This window comes from Sus scrofa, chromosome 7, assembly GCF_000003025.6.
Source record: "Sus scrofa isolate TJ Tabasco breed Duroc chromosome 7, Sscrofa11.1, whole genome shotgun sequence".
NCBI classification, from domain to species: domain Eukaryota; kingdom Metazoa; phylum Chordata; class Mammalia; order Artiodactyla; family Suidae; genus Sus; species Sus scrofa.
In genome coordinates, this window is record NC_010449.5 from 37,163,723 (window position 1) to 37,183,281 (window position 19,559).

Here is a 19,559-nt window from a genome sequence, read left to right on the forward strand (position 1 = left end):
CCACAGCTACGGCAACGCCGGATCTCAGCCTCGACGGCGACCCACACTGCAGTTCACGGTAACACTGGATACTTAACCCACTGAGCAGGGCCAGGGATTAAACCCGAGTTCTCATGGATACCAGTCGGGTTCGTAACCTGCTGAGCCACAACGGGAACTCTCTCCTGATGCCTCCTGCCTCCCGTTCCTGGTGCAATGTGTGAGAGGGACCTTCCTCCTTGTCCAAGTGCTCATCCTTGCAGCAACCTGTCACCTCACTCCATCAGGTCCGCTCTCCCAAGGGTCAGAGAGAGCCTTCTAGGAATGCTGCCCCAGCTACCGCACAGGAGGGGAACATCTCCTCCACAAAATACAACCGATTCTTCCTTCGAGTCAACCATTTCCCAAACCACCTCCTTTGTGAGAAGAGGCTCTTCCACGCTCAGGGACACACTGCACCCAGTCAGGCCAACGCCATCCTGTGGGGAAGGCAGTCAGGAGGCGCCAAAAACACAGGGGCTTCAGATCTGCATCCACGTCTCCTCTGGGCTACTTCACAGCTGTGTTACCCCTAGACCAACCTCTTAGCCTCTCTGAGCCTCTGTTTCTTCCTTTGGAAAATGTGGACGATAATGATGCACATGTGTTTGTGGAGAGAATTCAGGCTGATAAAGCTATGCAGTGGCTAGCAGTGTGCCTGGCACACAGCGGGTGCTCATTACAACGGATGTAGACGTGGGGATACTGAGGACTTGGTGGGAGGGTGCAGGGTGGCCGGAAAAGGGGTGAAGGAGAGAAGTGAGGAGAAGCAACCACGGCCGTAAAGAGGAAGAGAGAGGCAGAGCTGGAGGTGATATGAGGAGGGGGAGGGTTCCCCGATGCCCACACCGGGCGAGAGGGCGGAGGGCACAGCTGCGGTGTCTATCAGCTGCCTCCAGCTCACACAGCCCCTGGGTGCATCTCACACGGTCTCCACCCAGCGCTTCTGTCTGGGTTGGCCGCCCTCACCACCACTGCCATTGTTGCTGCACTGTCAGCTGCTGTTTCTTGCCTCATCTTCCTTCCTGCCCCTGATAGGCCAGAAGAAGGGGACAGGAAGCAGCTGCCTTGCCCAGCAACCACCCTACCCCTGTGGGCTGGAGCGGCCCGGGGTGGTTAAGAGCCCAGGCTCTGTAGACAGGCTGGGTTCTGTCCCCCGCTCTAGCCCTTAAGAGCTGGTGACCTCAGCAAGTTATGCGGCTTGTCTAATCCTTCAATTTCCTCGTCTGCACAACAGGGATAATAGGGCTGCTGAGAGGAAGGAATGAGATCATGCGTGGTGAGCGCCTAGCACAGGGTCTGGCGTTCCAGCAAGCATTCGATGAATGCTGGTGACCCTCGGGGCTGGCCTTACGGGCAGGTGACCTGGGCAGGCCCACAGAGCTCTGTGCTCAGAAGGGTTCCACCTTTGGTTTAATGCTCTGTTGCCACCACCTTGAAATTTTTTTTTTTCTTTTTTGGCCACCCTGGGGCATATGGAGCTCCTGGGCCAGGGATCAGAGCCGAGCTACAGTTGCAACCTAAGCTGAAGTTGCGGCAACGCCAGATCCTTAACCCACTGTGCTGGGTGGGGGATCGAACCTGTGCCCCAGTGCTCTCAAGAAACCACAGCAGGAACTCCCATCTTGAAATTCTTTATATGTTAATTTTTTTGTATGTGTGTACACACACACACACACACACACACACACACAGATCTTTTTAGTGCCACACCTGCAGCATATGGAGGTTCCCAGGCTAGGGGTGGAATTGGAGCTACAGCTGCTGGCCTACACCACAGTCACAGCAACACCAGATCCTAGCTGCGTCTGCGACCTACACCACAGCTCATGGCAACACCAGATCCTTAACCACTGAGCAAAGCCAGGGATCGAACCCACAATCTCATGGTTACTAGTCAGATACGTTTCCACTGCGCCACAACAGGAACTCCCAGAAATTCTTAATAATTTTTGAACAAAGCACTCTGCCAATTACGTAGTCAGTCCTGGCTATTGCTAGCATACAAGCGTTGAGTCTGCTGGCTGGGGGTGCCTGGGCCAGGGCGGCGTTGCCCAACAATCTGCTAGAGATGAGAGGGCCTTCAGGACCTCAAGAGAGCCATTTAAGTACAGTGATGTGGGACCCTGCCAGGTTGCCTGCTGGTAGGGACTAAGACGGTGGTGAGACCCCCATATACACTCTCCCTGGGCACTGGAGTGGGTAGGGGTGCCCTCCTCTCTTCAGCCAGGCCAACGGGCAGCCTTGGGAGCTGCCTGCCACTACCTTCTTCTTTTAACCCTTCTCCCACCAAGTGCAAAGGGGCAGACAAGTGTCAGGACAGACACCCACCCCTCTGTCCCCTGATTTTATCTAATTCTGTAGGTGAGCACCAAGGCCACGTACAAGCTCAGGAGTGTAGGAGATATGTCCAGAGTCCCTATATCTTTGGGGTGGTGGGAACCGGCGCTACCCTGAGGGCCCTCAGTGCCAGGTCAGGCTGAGTCTTGCTGTTCAGGTTGGAACTGGAATGGGGGTGACACAGAAGGGTGTTGATGACTGCTCCTGGTGGCCCAAGGGTTAGCCCAGCCCCTGGAGAGAGAAGTATCTGCTCTTTCTACCTCCTTCTTCTTCTTCTTTTTTTTTTTTTTTTGCCTGCACCTGCTGCATGCAGAAGTTCCTGGGCCAGGGATCGAACCCATGCCACAACGCTGACAACACCGGATCCTTAACCGGCTGAGCCACCAGGGAACTCCCTATACCTCCTTCATTATTATTATTTTTTTTTTTTAGGGCCATAGCTGCAGTATATGGGAGTCCCCAGACTAGGGGGCCAAGCCTGCCAGCCTACACCACACCACAGCAACAAGGGATCCGAGCCGCGTCTATGACCTACACCACAGTTCATGGCAATGCCGGATCCTTAACCCACTGAGTGAGGCCAGGGATCGAACCTGTGTCCTCAAGGATACAAGTCGGGATCTTAGTCAGGTTCGTTAGCCGCTGAGCCACAAAGGGAACTCCCCTTATACCTCCTTCATTTTAAATCCCAGGTTAGCATATCTAGAAGGTGGCCTGGGCAGGTCTGGGGCAATGACTCGAACCCTTGGGGAGACTTGCAGGGGGCTCCGTGGAGCTGGGGTCTCCCTAGGCATTGTGGTGAGCAATGACTACTGCATGTACCTGCCATGCGTCTCCCCTCACAGACTGAGCTGCCGGGCCCACCCACAGTGAGGACCGGATGTTTGCAGGACCTCTCATGCCCCCCTCCCCTCCACTCCACACTGCCCCTGGTCCTGCCTCTGCTTCCCCAGATTTGCCACCACCACCACCACCGCCACCACCGGCCCCCTTCTGTCCTTGGATCTTCCTGGAGTGGCCCACGTGTGAGCCTGAGGGTGGCCCAGCCTGGCAGGTGGAGCAAGGCCCTGGACGAGGCCCCCTGTCCCCATCCGCCTCCGGCCACCTGTCGGGGGCACTCACTCCCTTCCAGACAGCTGGAGCGCACCCCGAGCCTCTGGTTACTGGAGACTGGGCGGGTGTGGGAAGGTTCTAAGGGACCTAAGCCAAGGCTGAGGGGAGGCCCTTCCAGCCCATGGGGATGCTGAGTGTGCATGTGGGGGGCAGGGAGGCACTGGAGAGAAGTGGGAATTGGGGGCGGGGTCAGGAACGGAATGCGGAGTCCATTCTCCTGGGGGCACAGCTGTTTATTTTGATCTTCTCAGTCAGCTGCTGCAAAGTCCTTATCTTGGGGCTCAATCCAGACTCCACCTCCTTCTCTGTTGCTGAGCTGCGGAAGGCAGAGGCAGATACTGTGGGATCCAGTCCTGCTCTCTGCTCTCACCCCCTTACTGCCCTCCTCTCTACGAGCTGCTAAAAGGGACTAGGAGAAAGCAGTACCCCCCATCCCAAAATGCTTGCTCCATGCTTCAGACCCCTCTGCCCGTCGGGGGGAAACTGGGTCTTGAAAGTGAATCATATTATGTTAAGACCCATTCCCAGCCGCCATGACAACCTGAGGTGTCACCCCAGAGCTGCCTGCATATTTCTGTTTTATAAGGTGCCACAGGACTTGAAGGGTGGGCAGACAGTGCTGGCTGAGTTGGGAACTTGAGGCAGAGGCAGCCGTCACCTCCTGGACCACACCAGGCTCTCCTCTGGGCTGCCATACTGTACTCCTCAGGTCAACTTTTTACTTGGCACCTACTGTTTCCAAAGAGATGCTATGAAAATAATGACTGATCTTCTATAAACTTATGGAAACACAACTCATGACTTGTTTCACATTTCTCTTGTTATTATAGAACTGGAACATTTAGAAAAAGGGAAAAAAGTTGAAAAAAGTCACCTATAGTTCTACCAACCCCTCCCCCCAACAACTGCTATTAACATTTTGGTATATTTTCTTTCAGTCTTTTCTCTACGTGTATATGGGTAAAACATGCAGCTGTAAATATACTGTATGTATAATCTTGCATCCTGATTTTTTTCCCTTAACACCTCCATATAGGTCATTTCTGTGACATCATCTTTTTCTCCAAGTGACATTTTCAATGGATACCTAATATTCCACTTAACACCTGTAGAGCATGTTGCTCTTTTGGGAGGTATTTCTTTTTTTTTTTTTTTTTTTGGCTTTTGTCCTTTTAGGGCCACACCCGCAGCATATGGAGGTTCCCAGGCTAGGGGTCCAATTGGAGCTGAAGCCACTGGCCTACGCCAGAGCCACAGCAACGCAGGATCTGAGCCGCATGTGCGACCTACACCACAGCTCACGGCAATGCTGGATCCTTAATCCACTGAGCAAGGCCAGGGATTGAACCCACGTCCTCATGGATGCTAGTAGGGTTTGCTAACTGCTGAGCCACAATGGAAATTCCTGGGAGGTATTTCAGCTGTTATAATTTTTGTCTCTGTACATAAAAACAGTCTGAGGAAAAGCATCACAGACAGTTTTTTTTCCTACATTTAGAATTACTTAATTTAGGATAGAGCCTGGAAAGTGGGATTACCAAGGCAGAGGGTCAGAATATTCTGGGGGCATTAGATTTTGATACCTTTACCCAAACTGCTTTCTGAAGGGAGAAAGGGTGACCATGTGGCAAGGTCACCAGCAGGCAAGAACATGCGCATTTGGATCCACTCTCAAGGAGGGAGAACATTCACTCTGAGATACCTTTTTATGCGCCTGACTTGTGTTACCTCGTGCAGACTATTCTTCTTTGGCTACTGAACACACGGTTCCCTTTCCAACAGCACTGTCATTTCCTTCCAAGGTTACCTCTCCCTTGGTGCAAATCCAGGACCCAGCCCGCCTGACGTGCACCACCACACGGGCCAGGCAGAGGCGACTGGTCAGCTGTCCTGCTTCTGTCCAGCCCTTGGGTCCTTTGTTGGTTCCCACCCATTTCCAAACCCAGTTTTCCAGCTTTTCTGGCACTTCTTTGGGTCCCCAGCCTTCTTCCCACAAATGCCTTTTGCCTCATATCGGACAATCAGTTTCTGATGCTAACAGAACCTTGAAAGTACTGATACCCCGCCAACTTAGTGTTTTTCAAACTGCAAGTCAGGATGCTCTGCTGGGTCATGAAGCTAATCATGACCAGCATTAAAAAGAAAGAAAGAAAGAAAGAAACAACAGAATAAAACAAGAAAATTATCAAAAGTGCATCATCTGTGAAGGATAATGTGAGAAAAAGAATGTAGATACATGTATAACTGGGTCACTATGCTGTAAGCAGAAATTGACAGAACACTGTAAATCAACTATAATAATAAAAAAAAGTACATCATCTGGAATAAGGAGTATTGGTGATTAAATGCAACTTGTCTGTCTTATGTATACATATATGTGTGTGGGCCTGTGTGTGTAAGAAATGGGATAAAATGAAAACACTTCTAGTTTTGAAAAAACACTGTCCTAATTGAACTTGAGCTACTTGAGAATCAAGAACGACCAGGAGCAAGCTCCCCAAGATGTTCTTTCTATTTCTCCCCAAGTCTTATTAGTCTTGGTAGTAGGAAAATGTCCTTGCTTGCCGAGAGAGCAGTATATGTCAAGGTCCACCCACGATTTTCTATTAATAGCCTGCCATCCCCTCTTACCCTTTACTTGATGATACTTGATGATAATGGACATCATTTCCTCTTGGTCTTTAAACGCTGGTCAGGGCACCAGTATTCCGCCGGCTACTCCCTGCAACCCCCACCCCACCCAGGCTGAAAAATCCTGGGGTGGTTCGTGCACATTGTTCCAATTCACTTACTGATCACCTCCTGCAGCCTCAGAGGAGGGAAGGTGAGCAAGCAGCAAACGACAACACACGGCAACACACTGCACCTCCATCTCAGAGCTTCGCAGGGCAGTATCGCAGGGAGACCGATGACTCTTCATACTTTCCTACCCCAAATAATTACTAAGTTCTGTCGCTTCCACCTTCAAAATATTTGGCCAAATCACCGCCTTGATTTTCTACTGCACCACCCTAGTTTCAATCCTTTTTATTTTGTGTAGACGCTCTCTTGCCCACTGCCCTAGAAATCACTTCTGGCCATTTGCTTCTTTGCTCCAAAGCCTTCAATGGCTCCCCATTACCTACAAAATAAGTAGGTGGGGATTTGGCTTCTCTACCATCGCTCCCAGATTTCTTTTCAGCTCCATGTCCCACTAAGCCAGCCACCCCCTAGACCAGTCCTTCCCAATCACATAGCTGTGGAAGGCCTGGTTTTACTTCATGCATATCAACCAGAACAACATATTACAACAGACTGAAGCAGAGGCAGGTACAAGAATCCAGCTGCCTACCATTATAGACATTTACAAAAAATGTAAAACAAGGCCACACTTCTAATTTTTGTTGTTTTGGAAAATACAGTTATTATTCTATTTAAAAAATATGATGCTATGGGCGTTCCTGTCATGGCACAGCAGAAATGAATTCGACTAGGAACCACGAGGTTATGGGTTCGATCCCTGGCCTTGCTCAGTGGGTTAAGGATCCGGCGTTGCCGTGAGCTGTGGTGTAGGTCGCAGACACAGCTCAGATTTGCTATTGCTGCGGCTGTGGCTGTGGCTGGCGGCTACAGCTCCGATTAGACCCCTAGCCTGGGACACTCCATGTGCCACCAGTGCGGCCCTCAAAAGAGACAAAAAGACACACACACACACACACACACACACACGTACAAACAAAAAATGATGCTATGTTAACATACCAGGAGTTTTTTTTAATTGTTACTTTGAAGGAATTAATAATGAATATTTTTAAAATTTGTCATTTAATGTTTTTACTAGAAATTCAGTGTCAGTAGCTACTTTTCTTTTTTTTTTTTTTGGCCATGCCCAGAACCTGCAGAAGTTCCCGGGCCAGGGAATGAACCTACACCACAGCAGCAACCGGAGCCACTGCAGTGAAAACACGGGATCCTTAACCCGCTGAGCCCCAAGAGAACTCCTAGTAGCTGAAACTTTGAAAAACGAAAGCTCTTTGGGATCCTCAATAAATTTTAAGGATGGAAAGTGTTCCTAAGAACAGAAAAGGTAAGATCTAAGATCCAACATGGCAGTTCAAGCAGACACAGGGTCTCAGAAATGCCCAGCCCTCTCTAACTACTCATGGTTTAGTTCCTCGCCCAGTGTGTTGCTGGAGGTTTTGCTTTGTTGTTGCTTTTTTGTTTGTTTTGTTTTTTGTTGTTGTTGTTGTTTTTGTTTTAGGGACACACCCGCCACATACGGAGGTTCCCAGGCTGGGGTTGAATGGGAGATGCAGCTGCTGGTCTACACCACAGCCACAGCAACGCCAGATCCAAGCCGCGTCTGAAACCTACACCACAGCTCACAGCAACACTGGATCCTTAACCCACTGAGCGAGGTCAGGGATCGAACCTGTGTCCTCATGGATCTTAGTCGGGTTTGTTAACCACTGAGCCATAATGGGAACTCCTGCTGGAGTTTTTAAAACATTAAAAAAGTAATAATAAGAAGGATCACATGAAGAATTATTACTGTGACAGAAATGATGATTATAGAAACAGCCACTAGTTATTTTATAATCAGTAATAATATAAAGAATAAATAAGCCTAATACTTGCCATAGAAATAAGAATAGAGAAATGATTTGGGAATTCTCTTGTGGTAAAGCAATGGGTTAAGGATCTGGCATTGCTGCAGCTATGGCACAGGTTGAGACTGTGGTGTGGGTCTGATCCCTGGCCTGGGAACTTCCACATGCTGCAGGAGTGGCCAAAAGAAAAGGGGGGGGGGAATTATTTCTATAATATGGCTTTCAGTAAAAAAAAAAAGAAAAACTCAGATACTCAGGAAAGATACAAAAGCAACCACCATTTAAAATTGCTCCTGGGGTCCCCAGGTGGTTCAGTGGGTTAAGGATACAGTGTTGTCATTGCAGTGGCGCAGGTTCAATCCCTGGCCCCAGAAGCTCTGTGTGTCAGAGGCGCGGCCAAAAAAAACCCCCAAAACAAAAAAACTGCTCCTGAATATTTTCCCAAAAGGTCCACTCCTTTCATTCTCTCAAACGGCAGCTCCGAGGAGAAATTCCCGGTTACTCCATCCACAAGCAACTGCTCTGTCTTCCAGAGTGCCACAGCACAGGCGCTCACACTTTCCTTGAAGCCCAGGGAGCGCAGAAGAGCCTATGAGCGCCTGCATACCGAACTCGTAAGCGTGCACATTGAACCATCACAGATTCGGTTATCGCCACTGGAGGAGAGGCCAGCCAGAAACCCACGTAGTCGTCCTACAGCTTTGGGCCCTTAGCCCAAGCTCAACATAATGGTCAGCCAAAGACTTGGCCATCAGTCCCAGTGAAAACTGGCTGTACTGGATTTTCTTAGAGATGGGAGAGAAGGCCCAAGTTATACATATTGGTTTGTTTATTTGCTTTTTGTGGGGTTTTGTTTTGTTTTGTTTTGCCATACCCACGGCATGTGGAAGTTCCCAGGCCAGGGACTGAATCTGCGCCCAGGGCAGCGACCCAACCCACTGCAGTGACAATGCCAGATCCTTAACCTGCTGCATCACCAGGGAACTCCATGCACATTGTGTTTTATGAGGAGTTTAAGGAGACTTAAACATTGACATGTTTTGTTTTTACACTAACTTTGAACCCAACACAGCATAAAATGTGGCTCCACTGTAATTTTTTTTTTTTCTTTTTAGGGCCACACCCGAGGCACATGGAGGCTCCCAGGCTAGGGGTCAAATCAGAGCTGTAGCTGCTGGCCTACACCACAGGCACAGCAACGCAGGATCTGAGCCACATCTGCAACCTACACCACAGCTCACCACAACTGGATCCTTAACCCGTGGAGCAAGGACAGGGATCGAACCTGCATCCTCGTGGATGCTAGTCAGATTCATTTCCACTGAGCCATGATGGGAGTTCCTCCTTTTAAAAAAAAAATTTTTGGGGGGGTCTCCACTGTAAACGAGGAAAGGACAAGACCTCTGAGGCCTACAGATGCTGTTGGAAGGCTATGACAGGTGGGTGAGCCCACGAGTCCTACACTTCCACGGTCCTATCCTCTGGGCGGGGTTCCTGGCCTCCACCCCGGGCCATTCTGGGGTGGAGTACCTTGCTGGGGAAGGTTGCAGGTGCTGCACTAGGACCCAACTGAACCACCAACTCTAGAGGTGCACCCTGCAGCCGCTGCCCTGGTGCCACACCCCTGCCAAAGCCTGAGCTCTCAGGGAGAGAAAGGAAAGGAACACAAGAGTGTTGGGAGGGGTGGGGGGAGCTGGAGGAAAAGCTTGTTTGCACCGTCGTTGTCAAAGTTAGGGCGGCTGTGGTCGGGCTGATTCATCCAGGGCTCCCCAGAAAGGTCGGGGCCCCAGCCCCACCTCGCAAAGCTCACATCGCCACCACCCACTCCTGCTTCCTGGGTCGTGTGTATGCAACACCTGACCTGCCTGCTGGGGCAGGGTGGGGCCCTCTTTGCTCGTTCCCTGCCATCTTGCTCGGCTCAAGGGACAATCCAATCTTGGGTTGGGAACCCCAAGGGATGGAGGTGTCCCTGGGCCCCCCTGGGGGATGTGTCTCCACACCAGTGTCTCCACACCATCGCGCTTCCGCTGATGGGCAGGTCACACACAAGTACCCTGTCAAACACAGAGATAGTCCGGGGCCTACTGGCCTGCTCTCCCATCCTGTACTGGGTTCAGGACACCTCAGCAGGGAAGCTGCTATCACCTCACACTCGTTCATGTGGGCACACGTTCATGGGCACGTGTGCACACACACACACAGTGTGCATGAAAAGTCTGACTCCAGCCAGAGCTCTTTCAGCCACAGGGCTTGGTGACCTTGGGCAAGTTACTCAACCTCTGTGCCTCAGTTCCTTCCTCTGCAAGATAAGGAAACCTCAGAGCATTCTTGGGAGGAATAAATGAGAGGTGGGCTCATCAATACGCATATTTATTATAAGCTCATTTACACAGATACCTACTGTATGTAGGCTCTTTCAGCAGCCCCAGCAGGTGCAAGTATTGGGCAAAAATATGCGCTCATCTCTCCCAACATGTTCGCCACCACAGGCTGGCAAAGAAATGAGGGTTCAGAGAAAATTCACATGCTAGAGACCCACAAGGAATACCAAAAATGACCCCGAGAAGCTGTGTCAGAGGAGCAGCAAGAAAGGGGCAAGCCTTCTGAGGACCCCCCACCCCAGGAGGCCCCAAGTTCATGGCCCGGTTGTAAAGAGTGTTTTGAGTTAGAACCCGGCCGGGGCAGGAAAATACTCCGTTTCCTTGGAGACCAAGAGGCTGGAGAAGGAAAACCCCACCTGGTCCCAGAAGCAGGATTCTAACAAAAGACAGAGGCTGCCCCTAAGGCCAGCAGATACCAGCTGATTGGAAAGAAAAAAAAAGAGAGAGAGAGAGAGGGCCGGGGGGGTGGGGTGGGGGGGAACTAGAAGGGTCCACACTTTGGCCCATCCTCAGCCACCCAGGACATCTGGGAGTTTGTAACCCCAAGATCCTCTCTCACTGGGATGAGAAGAGATCCCACCTCTGAACAGCCACCAAGTGTGTGGCTCTGAGTAGATCCTGCTTAGAAAAAGGCAATGGGGCTGGAAGGAAGGGACAAAGCCGCCCTGACTCTCGGGGGCCCGGTGTTAGGCGGACACGGCACAATCCAAAGACAGCTTGTGACATCCACTTGCCAGACAGGAGGAAGTTCTCCCCAGGGTCTTACTCTGAGCTGATTCCTCGGCAGCCAGCAGACTGAGTTTAAGAAACTGGAGCTTAGGAAAAAGCCCATGAAGAACAGAGGCCTTCTTGGGGAATGGCAGCCTGGGAGGGCTCCGTGCCCCATCCTCCCCTCCCCTGGCTGGCCCTCTGCTCCTCCCGCAGCCTCCAACACCAGCTGGAGCCCAAGTTGGAGCCCAGGGTCTGCCTCTGTCGGAGGCCCCACTCTGGCTTCCTTTCCCAGAACTCAGGGGGGCCCCCAGGGGAGGGGGCAGGAGGCGCAGCCTGGAGGGAAGAGAATGCAGAACAGGAGGGAGGGCGAGCTGGAGCAGACGCTGGGGCCAGAGCTGGGAGTTTCTGGGACAGTCCCAGTTTCAAGTATTCTGTCCAGCTGTCTGACCACAGGCCAGAATTCGTGGGCCGATTTTTATTCTAGAGAAAAAGGATGAGATGAAGTCATAGGTGGGATGGCGAGGGCAGAAACCAGAACTGCCTCCCTGGTTTTGGGGAGCCCCACGCCCAGCCCCAGAAGCTCAGCCAGGGAGATGATTGTGACAATGATATGACGGCGACAGAAGTTTCATGTATAAGGGCTTCTGACCTGCTTGGCACCTGCCAAGGCTTGGAGTGCCTTACCTCCCGAGCCTATGAGTCCTCAGAGGCCTGGCCAGTTCATCCTGCTTAGAACTCCCCCTGGACAACCACTCCCGAAGCCTCAGCCCCTGACTCTGGGTAACCTCTCCATGCCTCGGTTTCCCCTTCTGTGAAAGCATAATGACAGTGCCTCCATCACAGAGCTGCTGTGTGGAAGGGCACACACACAAAAATCACACTTGGCACATGTAAGCGCTCAACAAACATCAGCACCATTAATCCTCTCAACGACCCAGCAAGGCAGAGACTAGAGTTACGCCCACTTAACAGGTGGGGAAACTGAGTTTCACACAAGCAGGAAGAAGCCAAGCTAGGATTCAAACCACAGTGCTTTCTGCACTGAGCACAGGCCACTCCGTGAGAGCGTGGATTCGTGGTCACGTGCACAAACTTTACAGCTAAATGGCCTGCGCCTCAGACTTCCTTCTGCTCAGCCACCGCCCAGCTGTGAATGGAAGCCACCTGCTTAAACCTCGAGGCCTTGGCTTGCTCTCCTATAAAACCAGCATCCTGCCTCCCACAGTTGATGCGAGGGGGAGCAGTGAAATACTTCAGGGCTTGGAACATGCTGGGTATGTTCGCACTCTCTAGGCCCGGCCTCCACAGCGCCCTCTGGCCACGGGTGTTGGAACTGCACCCTATCCGGGCACATGCAGGGACCCTGACTGCTGGGTTGGGGGGGCGGAGGGGCTCTGGGCCTTTCTGGGAGGCAGGAGGGAGGGGTGGGTAAGGAACAGCTAGCAACAAACAAGGCACCAAGCAACCCCTCTGCTGCTCCTCCTTCCTAAGGACAACGCCTGGGCCCCTGCTGTCTCTCCTTAGGAGTGGCTGTCCTGGGGCAGTTCTAAGCAGGGTGGGAGAACTGGTCAGGCTGCTGAGGGCAAATAGTCCTGAGAGGTGCGGCTTTTCAGGACCTTAAAAAAGATGACATGACGGGGGGGGGGGGGGAGATCATGCCTTTGAAGGCTACAAAAGGCCATGCCCACGATGGCTGCTGGTCTTGCCTTCTGCTCCTATCTTCAGGGCAAAGGAAGGTCAGGGTGGGGAAGGAGGGGAGGGACCTGGGGAAGGGAGCCTGCCCCAGGGGCGGAGGCCGGCATGTTCTGGCTGCAACCCAGAGGGGACCTGAGAGTGCGTTTTATGGGGGCTGTGCTGGGTCAGAAGTGGCTCCCTGAGTCCTGGTGTGTAGCTAGCTTGGGATGGGGCTGGGGAAAGGCCCCAGGAAACCAGCTAGCTGGTGGCGGAAGGACCAGGTGGCGCTCTTGACCCCATTCAGCAGCCCAGGAGCCACACGCTGGGCAACAGCACCACCTGGTGGACAGATGGGAACCACCATGGGCCAGGGAGTAGCGTGCAAGGAAGCCGTGAAAAACCAATCATTTGGGGAGGCTTAGAGGTGAAGGGGTTTTGAGAGCTTCCGGAGGGCAGGACCCCCTCCCCAGCAGGTGCTCTAGATTCCCTTAGAGAGGAAGTCACTTCTGCAGAAGGGGATTAGGCAATTATTTGTTAGAATGCGCTTATGCTTTTTGGAAGTCTGCCTCCACCAGACCCCTACCTGGGGGTGCCAGAGGCAGCCTTCAAATGTTTGAATGCAGCTCCAATATCCCTCCTACATCTTCTCCCCTGTGCTTCAAAATTCCAGAGTTTGGCCTCAACCTTTCACCCACTGCATCTTCCGTTCCCTCGGTTTTCTTCTCTTTCTTTCTTTTCTTTTTTTTTTTACTGGCCGCACTAGCCTGAGCCAGGGATTGAATCTGAGCCGCAACTGCAGCAACTCAGGATGCTTTAACCCACTGCACCTGGCCAGGGATCGAGCCCGAGCCTCCACAGTGACTGGAGCAGCTGCAGGTGGATTCTTAACCCACTGTGGCACAGCAGGAACTCCAGTTATCCTATTTATTTATGTATGCATGCATGCATGCATGCATTTATTTTAGGGATGCACCTGCGGCATATGCAGGTTCCCAGGCTGGGGTTTAATTGGAGCTGCAGCTGCCGGCCTACACCACAGCCACAGCAACTCCAGATCCCAGCTGCCGGATCCTTAACCCACTGAGCCAGGCCAGGGGTCGAACCCACATCCTCGAAGACACTATGTTGGGTTCTTAACCTGCTGAGCCGCAGCAAGAACTCCTTTTTTCATATATTAACTTTCAGAGAATCTCTCTTCCAATTCTATACCCAAGTCGCCCCCTCCCAACACTAGCAGCACCATTTAAAAACATCTTTAGATCTCAACCTCCTATTGTGTGGGGTTTGGTATGCTGAAGACGTTGATGCTCTGATTTGAGGGTTAAATAGACCTCAAGAGCTCAGGCTCTGAAGTCAGACCAGTGTTCAAATCTGGGCTCTGCCACCTACTAGCTGTGTGACCTCAGGCAAGATTCTAAGCCTTTCTGTGCTTTAGTCTCTTCATCTGTAAATTGGGGATAGAGGCATTTACTACCTGGAGTTATGGTGAATATTAAAGGCGATAAGGCAGGTGGAACACATAGGACAGCTCCTGGCAACATCATTTGGCTCCCAAGTGGCCATTATAACCACACTGTCCAGTGTTTGAGGCTGTAGGGAGTGCTTTGGGGAAGAGGGAGGTGAAAGGGCAGAGACGAGAAAAGACTTTGTGAAGTTAGCTGGCCTTTCCTAACCAGCACAAATCCGAGGTGAAATCCAAAAACTGAGTACCTTGTTGCAAAGCCATTTCCAGGGGTGTCTCTGACTACTCTCACCCCCTCCAAGACAAACACACTGTAACGGAACAGGCCTTGACAGCTCTGTGAAACTCAGTGGGTTTAAAATTTAAATGTCTTTGAGGGCAAGAGAAACACACCAAAATAAACACACCTACCACTCAGCAGAGAAAGGGAAACTTGGCAGGGGCCCCAGAACTTTCCCCACCCCCAGCGCTCCCTAAACTTCCTCTTGTGGTTTCTCAAGAGTACAACCTGTTCTCAACAGAGAAGGCAGCTCCGGGGGCGGGGGCCTGTGCCAAGGCTGCCACCACACCTCACCCTATTCCCGGAGAGGGAGGGAGGTGGGCGTGGAGAAGAGCAGCCTGGAGGTCTACCTAGTTCTGACCGTCACATCCCGCTTTACCTGCGACCAACCGACCGCGGATCGGCCCCGCTCTACTCCCGGCACTAACACCCCACCCCCAACACACACCCCTCCCTCAAAGACAGACACTAAAGGTGGTGTGACTGCAGGCAGAGAGGGGCAGCTCCTGGGCCTCCCCAGATCTGCTCTGTTCAGAGGGCTCATGTGAGAAAGCGAGAGTTCATGAAAGGGATGGGAAAATGGCTGAAAGCCATAGAACTTCTGTCCTGTGGCCTGGTCCCCAAGAACCCAGGGGCAAGGTCCCAGCCTGCCTAGAGGAGGGGGGTTAGATGCTCTCATGCAACTTTGGGAGGCAGCAACTGCAGGGAGGAAAGGTGCGCATCTTAAGATTGACTCCGCTCTCCGACCATCCTCCCTGCTCAGCTACCAACTGGGATCCGTTCCCCTTGGAGTCTAGAATATGAGGGTCTTTGCTCTTGTTACAGATTCCCAACAAAAGAGGAAGCTTGGTTTCCCATCTCCCCAGATTCTGGCACATCACCTCCTTGCATCTTTTTTGCATCAAAGGCTTACTGAAAAACACACAACACATGCACATTCAGGAAAACACATAAAACACACACACACACACACACACACACACACACACACACACACACACACACGGCCATGAGCAAAGGATACCAGCTCTGCGTTGTCCGGATAACCCTTCTCCAGGCTTCCTGGAGCTCCCTGAAAATAGCACCAGCACCCAAGCTCAGCTAACAGATTGCTGCTCTCCTTTGTATCGCCTGAGATACAGGACCACAGCTTCCTTTCGGAAACATCTAAGCTCCTGGCTCAAGGCTCACATCCCATGTGGTGGGTCAAGGAGGCAGACTGGCCTAATGGTTAAGAACAGGTCAGCTGACCCAGGTCTCCCAAGTCAAGCGACCTGGGTTCAAATCCCAGCCCTGCCATTTACGCCTGGTGTCCTCTTTAGGAAAATGGTCGCTGTGCCTGTTTCCTCAACGAGAAGATGGAGATGATCCTAGCGCTCACCTCACAGGACGGGCAGAAGAATTAAACCAGACATCACACCAAAACCATTTAGGAGGGTACTTGACAGTGCTATAGAAGCCCTAGCTGTTGCTCTGGACCCTTTAGGGAAGGAAATGGCAAAGAGAAGACACTCGGAGGTCATGGGCTCAAGGACCGGACAGACTAGGTTCCTGCTGGAATTCTCAGAGTCGCTTTTGATCCTAAAGTCCAGGGGAGCAGAGGCTCTGACTTGTCAACCATTATGTCCTGTGCAGACAGTGTGGCCACAGCAAACAGGTGTTGGATGGTTGAATCCATTGCTGTGTCAGCCATCTCCCAAGGGAGCCTGGGGACTGAAAAAGCAGAAGAACCTACAGGGAAGCATGGGGGGAATCCAGTTCTCTTCACTCTCTGGTCCCAAAGAGAAAGGGCACAGTGCAAGGACTTGGTAGAGGACGCAGTCCCAGCATCCAGGGACGGGGAGTGGGTGGTGCCCCAGGACTGTGTGGACTGTTACATCACCCCTGGGGTGGACTCTCCTAGCTTCGTCCAGCTGGAAATTTCTGGGTTCTTGGGGACCAGCCCGGACACATGCCTTTCCCTAAAGTCATCCTGTTACATTCCTATCTCTTCTTCATGTCTAGACAGTGGGTTAAAGAATGCCGAGACGGCTTCTGGGTGCCCACTGTTTTCCAAGGCCCAATGCCACAGTCAGGGGCGAGTCCAGCTCTGCAGAATCAATAAGTGCCCAGCAAAGACTTCCCATCACACCTCTGCCTGGGGACTAGTCATCATTCAGAAGCCAACTCAAATGTCCTCTTCTCTCTGAAGCCTTCCCAGCCACCCCAACCTGGCACCTTATCTCTGGTGTTCTATGACCCAGGCTAGATCACTGTGGACAAATAACATCACTGCACCCTCAGCGCCCACACACCATCCCAGACACATACTAGGCGCTCAATGTGTGCAAATGAATACCGTAATGCTTTCTGAATAATAGCAACCAATTTCCTCAGTTAATCCTCTTGTTGACACATTAAAAGACACAGAAGAGGCTAAAGCCGTCACTTGTGTAACCCGCAGACACCAAAGGGACCCCCACTGAGAGGCTCCTCCTTCCAGTCCTCTGGCCTCCTCCCTCAGCCCTGGCTGGCAGGAGGACCCCCAAGGCTCGCTGCCCACACTGGGTCTGCCCCCCTACTGCCTCCCACCCCATCTCTGAATTATGAAGAAGGACGACAGACAGCCCAGTGAAGTCACTAGGCTTCCAGATCAGTTTGAAGAGGGCCTGTGTGGACACAGAGAAAGTTCAGAGCTTTGGGGGAGCTCTCTGCCTTTCAGCCTCTGCAACTCAGAGAGAAAGTGAACCGAGCTTTGAGAGACATCGAGGAGGCTGATCAGGTCGCCACCTCCGACTCCCCGCCCAGGTGTCCCGCCTCAGCTCGAAGGCCCCAGCGAAGCGGGGAGATGCTGACACCCATCTATCTTGGCTTCTCCAGCCTTCAAGCCTACCTCCTCGGCAGGTGAGCCCCCCGGAGCACTGGCCGTGGCCGCAGACACTCTCCCGCCGCCGCCTCTGGTTTCTGTCTTTGGCGAGGTGGGGGGTCGCCACCTCCAGCCGCGGGGAGGGGCGTGCACCCCTCCCCCAGACGCCCAAACAGAACCAGTCTCCACCGCCGCAGGCGCGGCGTGTTTACAAAGTCGGCGCCGCGCCGCCAATCCCGAGTTTAAAGCTGGGCAGGAAGTGGGGAAGGGGGGGCGGAGGAGACAAAGGGGCTGGGTGCTCTGCTCAACTCAGGTTTGGGGCCCGATTTCTCCGGGTGGCTCACCCCGCGCAGCGACCCCGACCGTCAGACCTGCCCCCTGTGCCCCAGGTGAGGGGACCGGGCGCCCCCCACGCTCAGGTGCGCGCGGCGGGGCAGGCGTGGCGCAGGTTTCCCCGACTTCTGCATGTGAGCGTTTTCTGCTCATCCACTCGCCACGCAAGAAATAAATAACATTAGGCGCTGCTTCTTGACCTCTTACTCTCAGTCTGCACAGTGATAAACTCTGTGTATATTAGCTTATTCCCTCCCCCGCGGCTACCCATCCCACCCTAATTTCACGAAAGAGGAAACTGAGGCAAAGTGAGGTTAGGTAATTTGCCCGAAGTCCCACAGCTGGCGAGTGCTGAGATTCAAACCCAGCCTCTGCGAGCTGCCGGGCACCCGCAAACGGAGACAGACGAGGCGCGGTGCATGAAGGACCCCCATCCAGAGGGGCTGACCCGCGAGTGAACCGCAGAAAACCACAGGCACTACGTAGACTCCACGGCCTGGGAGTGAGGCAGGCACCGGACAGCCTCCTACCGCCGACGCCTCCCGGCTCGCCCCAAAAATACCTGAGGGTTAATTGAGGGCGAGAAGGCAGCCGGATGCAGTGGCACACCTGGATTACGTGACTGCTGGCTCTCGTTCCAAGTGGGCCATTGGCTGGCTCTGGGTCCGTCAGCACAAAACAAAGCTTCCCCAAATATCCAGGCTCAGGAGACTCACTTGGAGAACTTAAGAATACAGATGCCCAAGACCCCTCCTCCAGAGAGTAAAGTCACGGGGATCCGCCGGACCTAGCCAGGTGTGGCTAACAATCAGGCAAGTTTGGAGCGTTCCAGGGATGTGCTTTTTATGAAAAACGATTTCGTTTTTAAATAGGTGTGAAACCGAGGGCTCATTTTCCTAGCCACTTCCGGGGCTCGCTGAACCCACCGTTCACAGGTCACGTGAACCGGGATAACCAGACTCACCCCCGACCCGGCTGGGCCCCACAAAGCCCAACGGGGCGCGCGGCCCCGCCCCCTCGCGGTTCCTCCCCGCCGGGTGACTACAAGTCCCATCCTGCCGTGCGCTCGCGCACATTACGCCAGAGCAAGATGGCCGACGCGGCGGCCACTGCCGGGGCCGGGGCCTCCGGAACGGTAAGGGCGGGAGGCGCGGGGCGGAAGCCCAGAGAGCCTGGGGATTCTGTAATGTCCCCCTAGCCTTGGCAACATGTTCACACCCAGAAATAGGGCCCCACCACATGCTCTGAGTGGAGGAAGGTCTTTCAGGCCGTATATGCCCCCCTCCTCCTCCTCGAGACTTGGCGGCGGCCTCGGGAGTTGGTGGACCTGTGTACTGATTGGCTCATTCTCTGTTGGGGGTTGGGAACCCGGAACACCTCCTGATTGGTCCAGTGGGGCTCTTTTCGCCTTCTTATTGGCCCGCCAAAGTTGGGAGGGATTCCTGTTTCAAAATATTTAGCTTTTTAATTTGTCGATGTTCTTATCATTTGCCCTCCTCTACTCAGCAGCATGTGTTGTTTGTTGTTTTAATTTTCCTCGTTAATGGTGTGGAGATGGGAGGGACAAAAGAGAGATTACTTTTTTTCTAGGAGATGGACCAATGAATTCAATTCTATCCTGCATGTTTCTTCAGCTATATATTCAGATAATCCAAAATAGAAAGTAGGAAACGGCCATTTTGTACTATTGTAATTGATAAGTTTTACCTAGGCAGAAAGGCTGTTTTCGAATTTAGAGCCACTTGGGTGCTCAGTTATTTGGCGAAGAGCTGTAAGTCTAAACATCAGGAGCTACCACACTGATACATAAAGA

The 19,559-nt window shown here is 52.6% G+C and overlaps 2 protein-coding genes across 14 annotated transcripts in view; one reads left to right on the forward strand and one right to left on the reverse strand.

Annotated features, from left to right (window-relative positions):
• CCND3 (cyclin D3) overlaps positions 1-18,740 on the reverse strand; it is a 95,127-nt gene extending 76,387 nt beyond the window's left edge. Inside the window, exon 1 of one of the 6 annotated variants that reach the window (XM_021098376.1) lies at positions 18,356-18,740. The gene's annotated coding sequence lies outside the window, so the exon portion shown is untranslated. Of the gene's footprint in view, positions 1-17,440; positions 17,944-18,308 lie in introns of those variants that run through there. The other 5 variants (XM_021098374.1, XM_021098377.1, XM_021098380.1 and 2 more) reach the window with 5 other exon arrangements.
• Positions 15,548-19,559, forward strand: part of TAF8 (TATA-box binding protein associated factor 8) — a 30,319-nt gene continuing 26,307 nt past the window's right edge. For 6 of the 8 annotated variants that reach the window (XR_002345722.1, XR_002345721.1, XR_002345720.1 and 3 more), the window contains exon 1: positions 18,717-18,881. Coding sequence is in view for 4 of the 8 variants with exons in the window: in XM_021098689.1 (XP_020954348.1) it covers positions 18,837-18,881 (45 nt within the window). In the remaining 4 variants the exon portion in view is untranslated. Of the gene's footprint in view, positions 18,559-18,624; positions 18,882-19,559 lie in introns of those variants that run through there. The other 2 variants (XM_021098691.1, XM_021098687.1) reach the window with 2 other exon arrangements.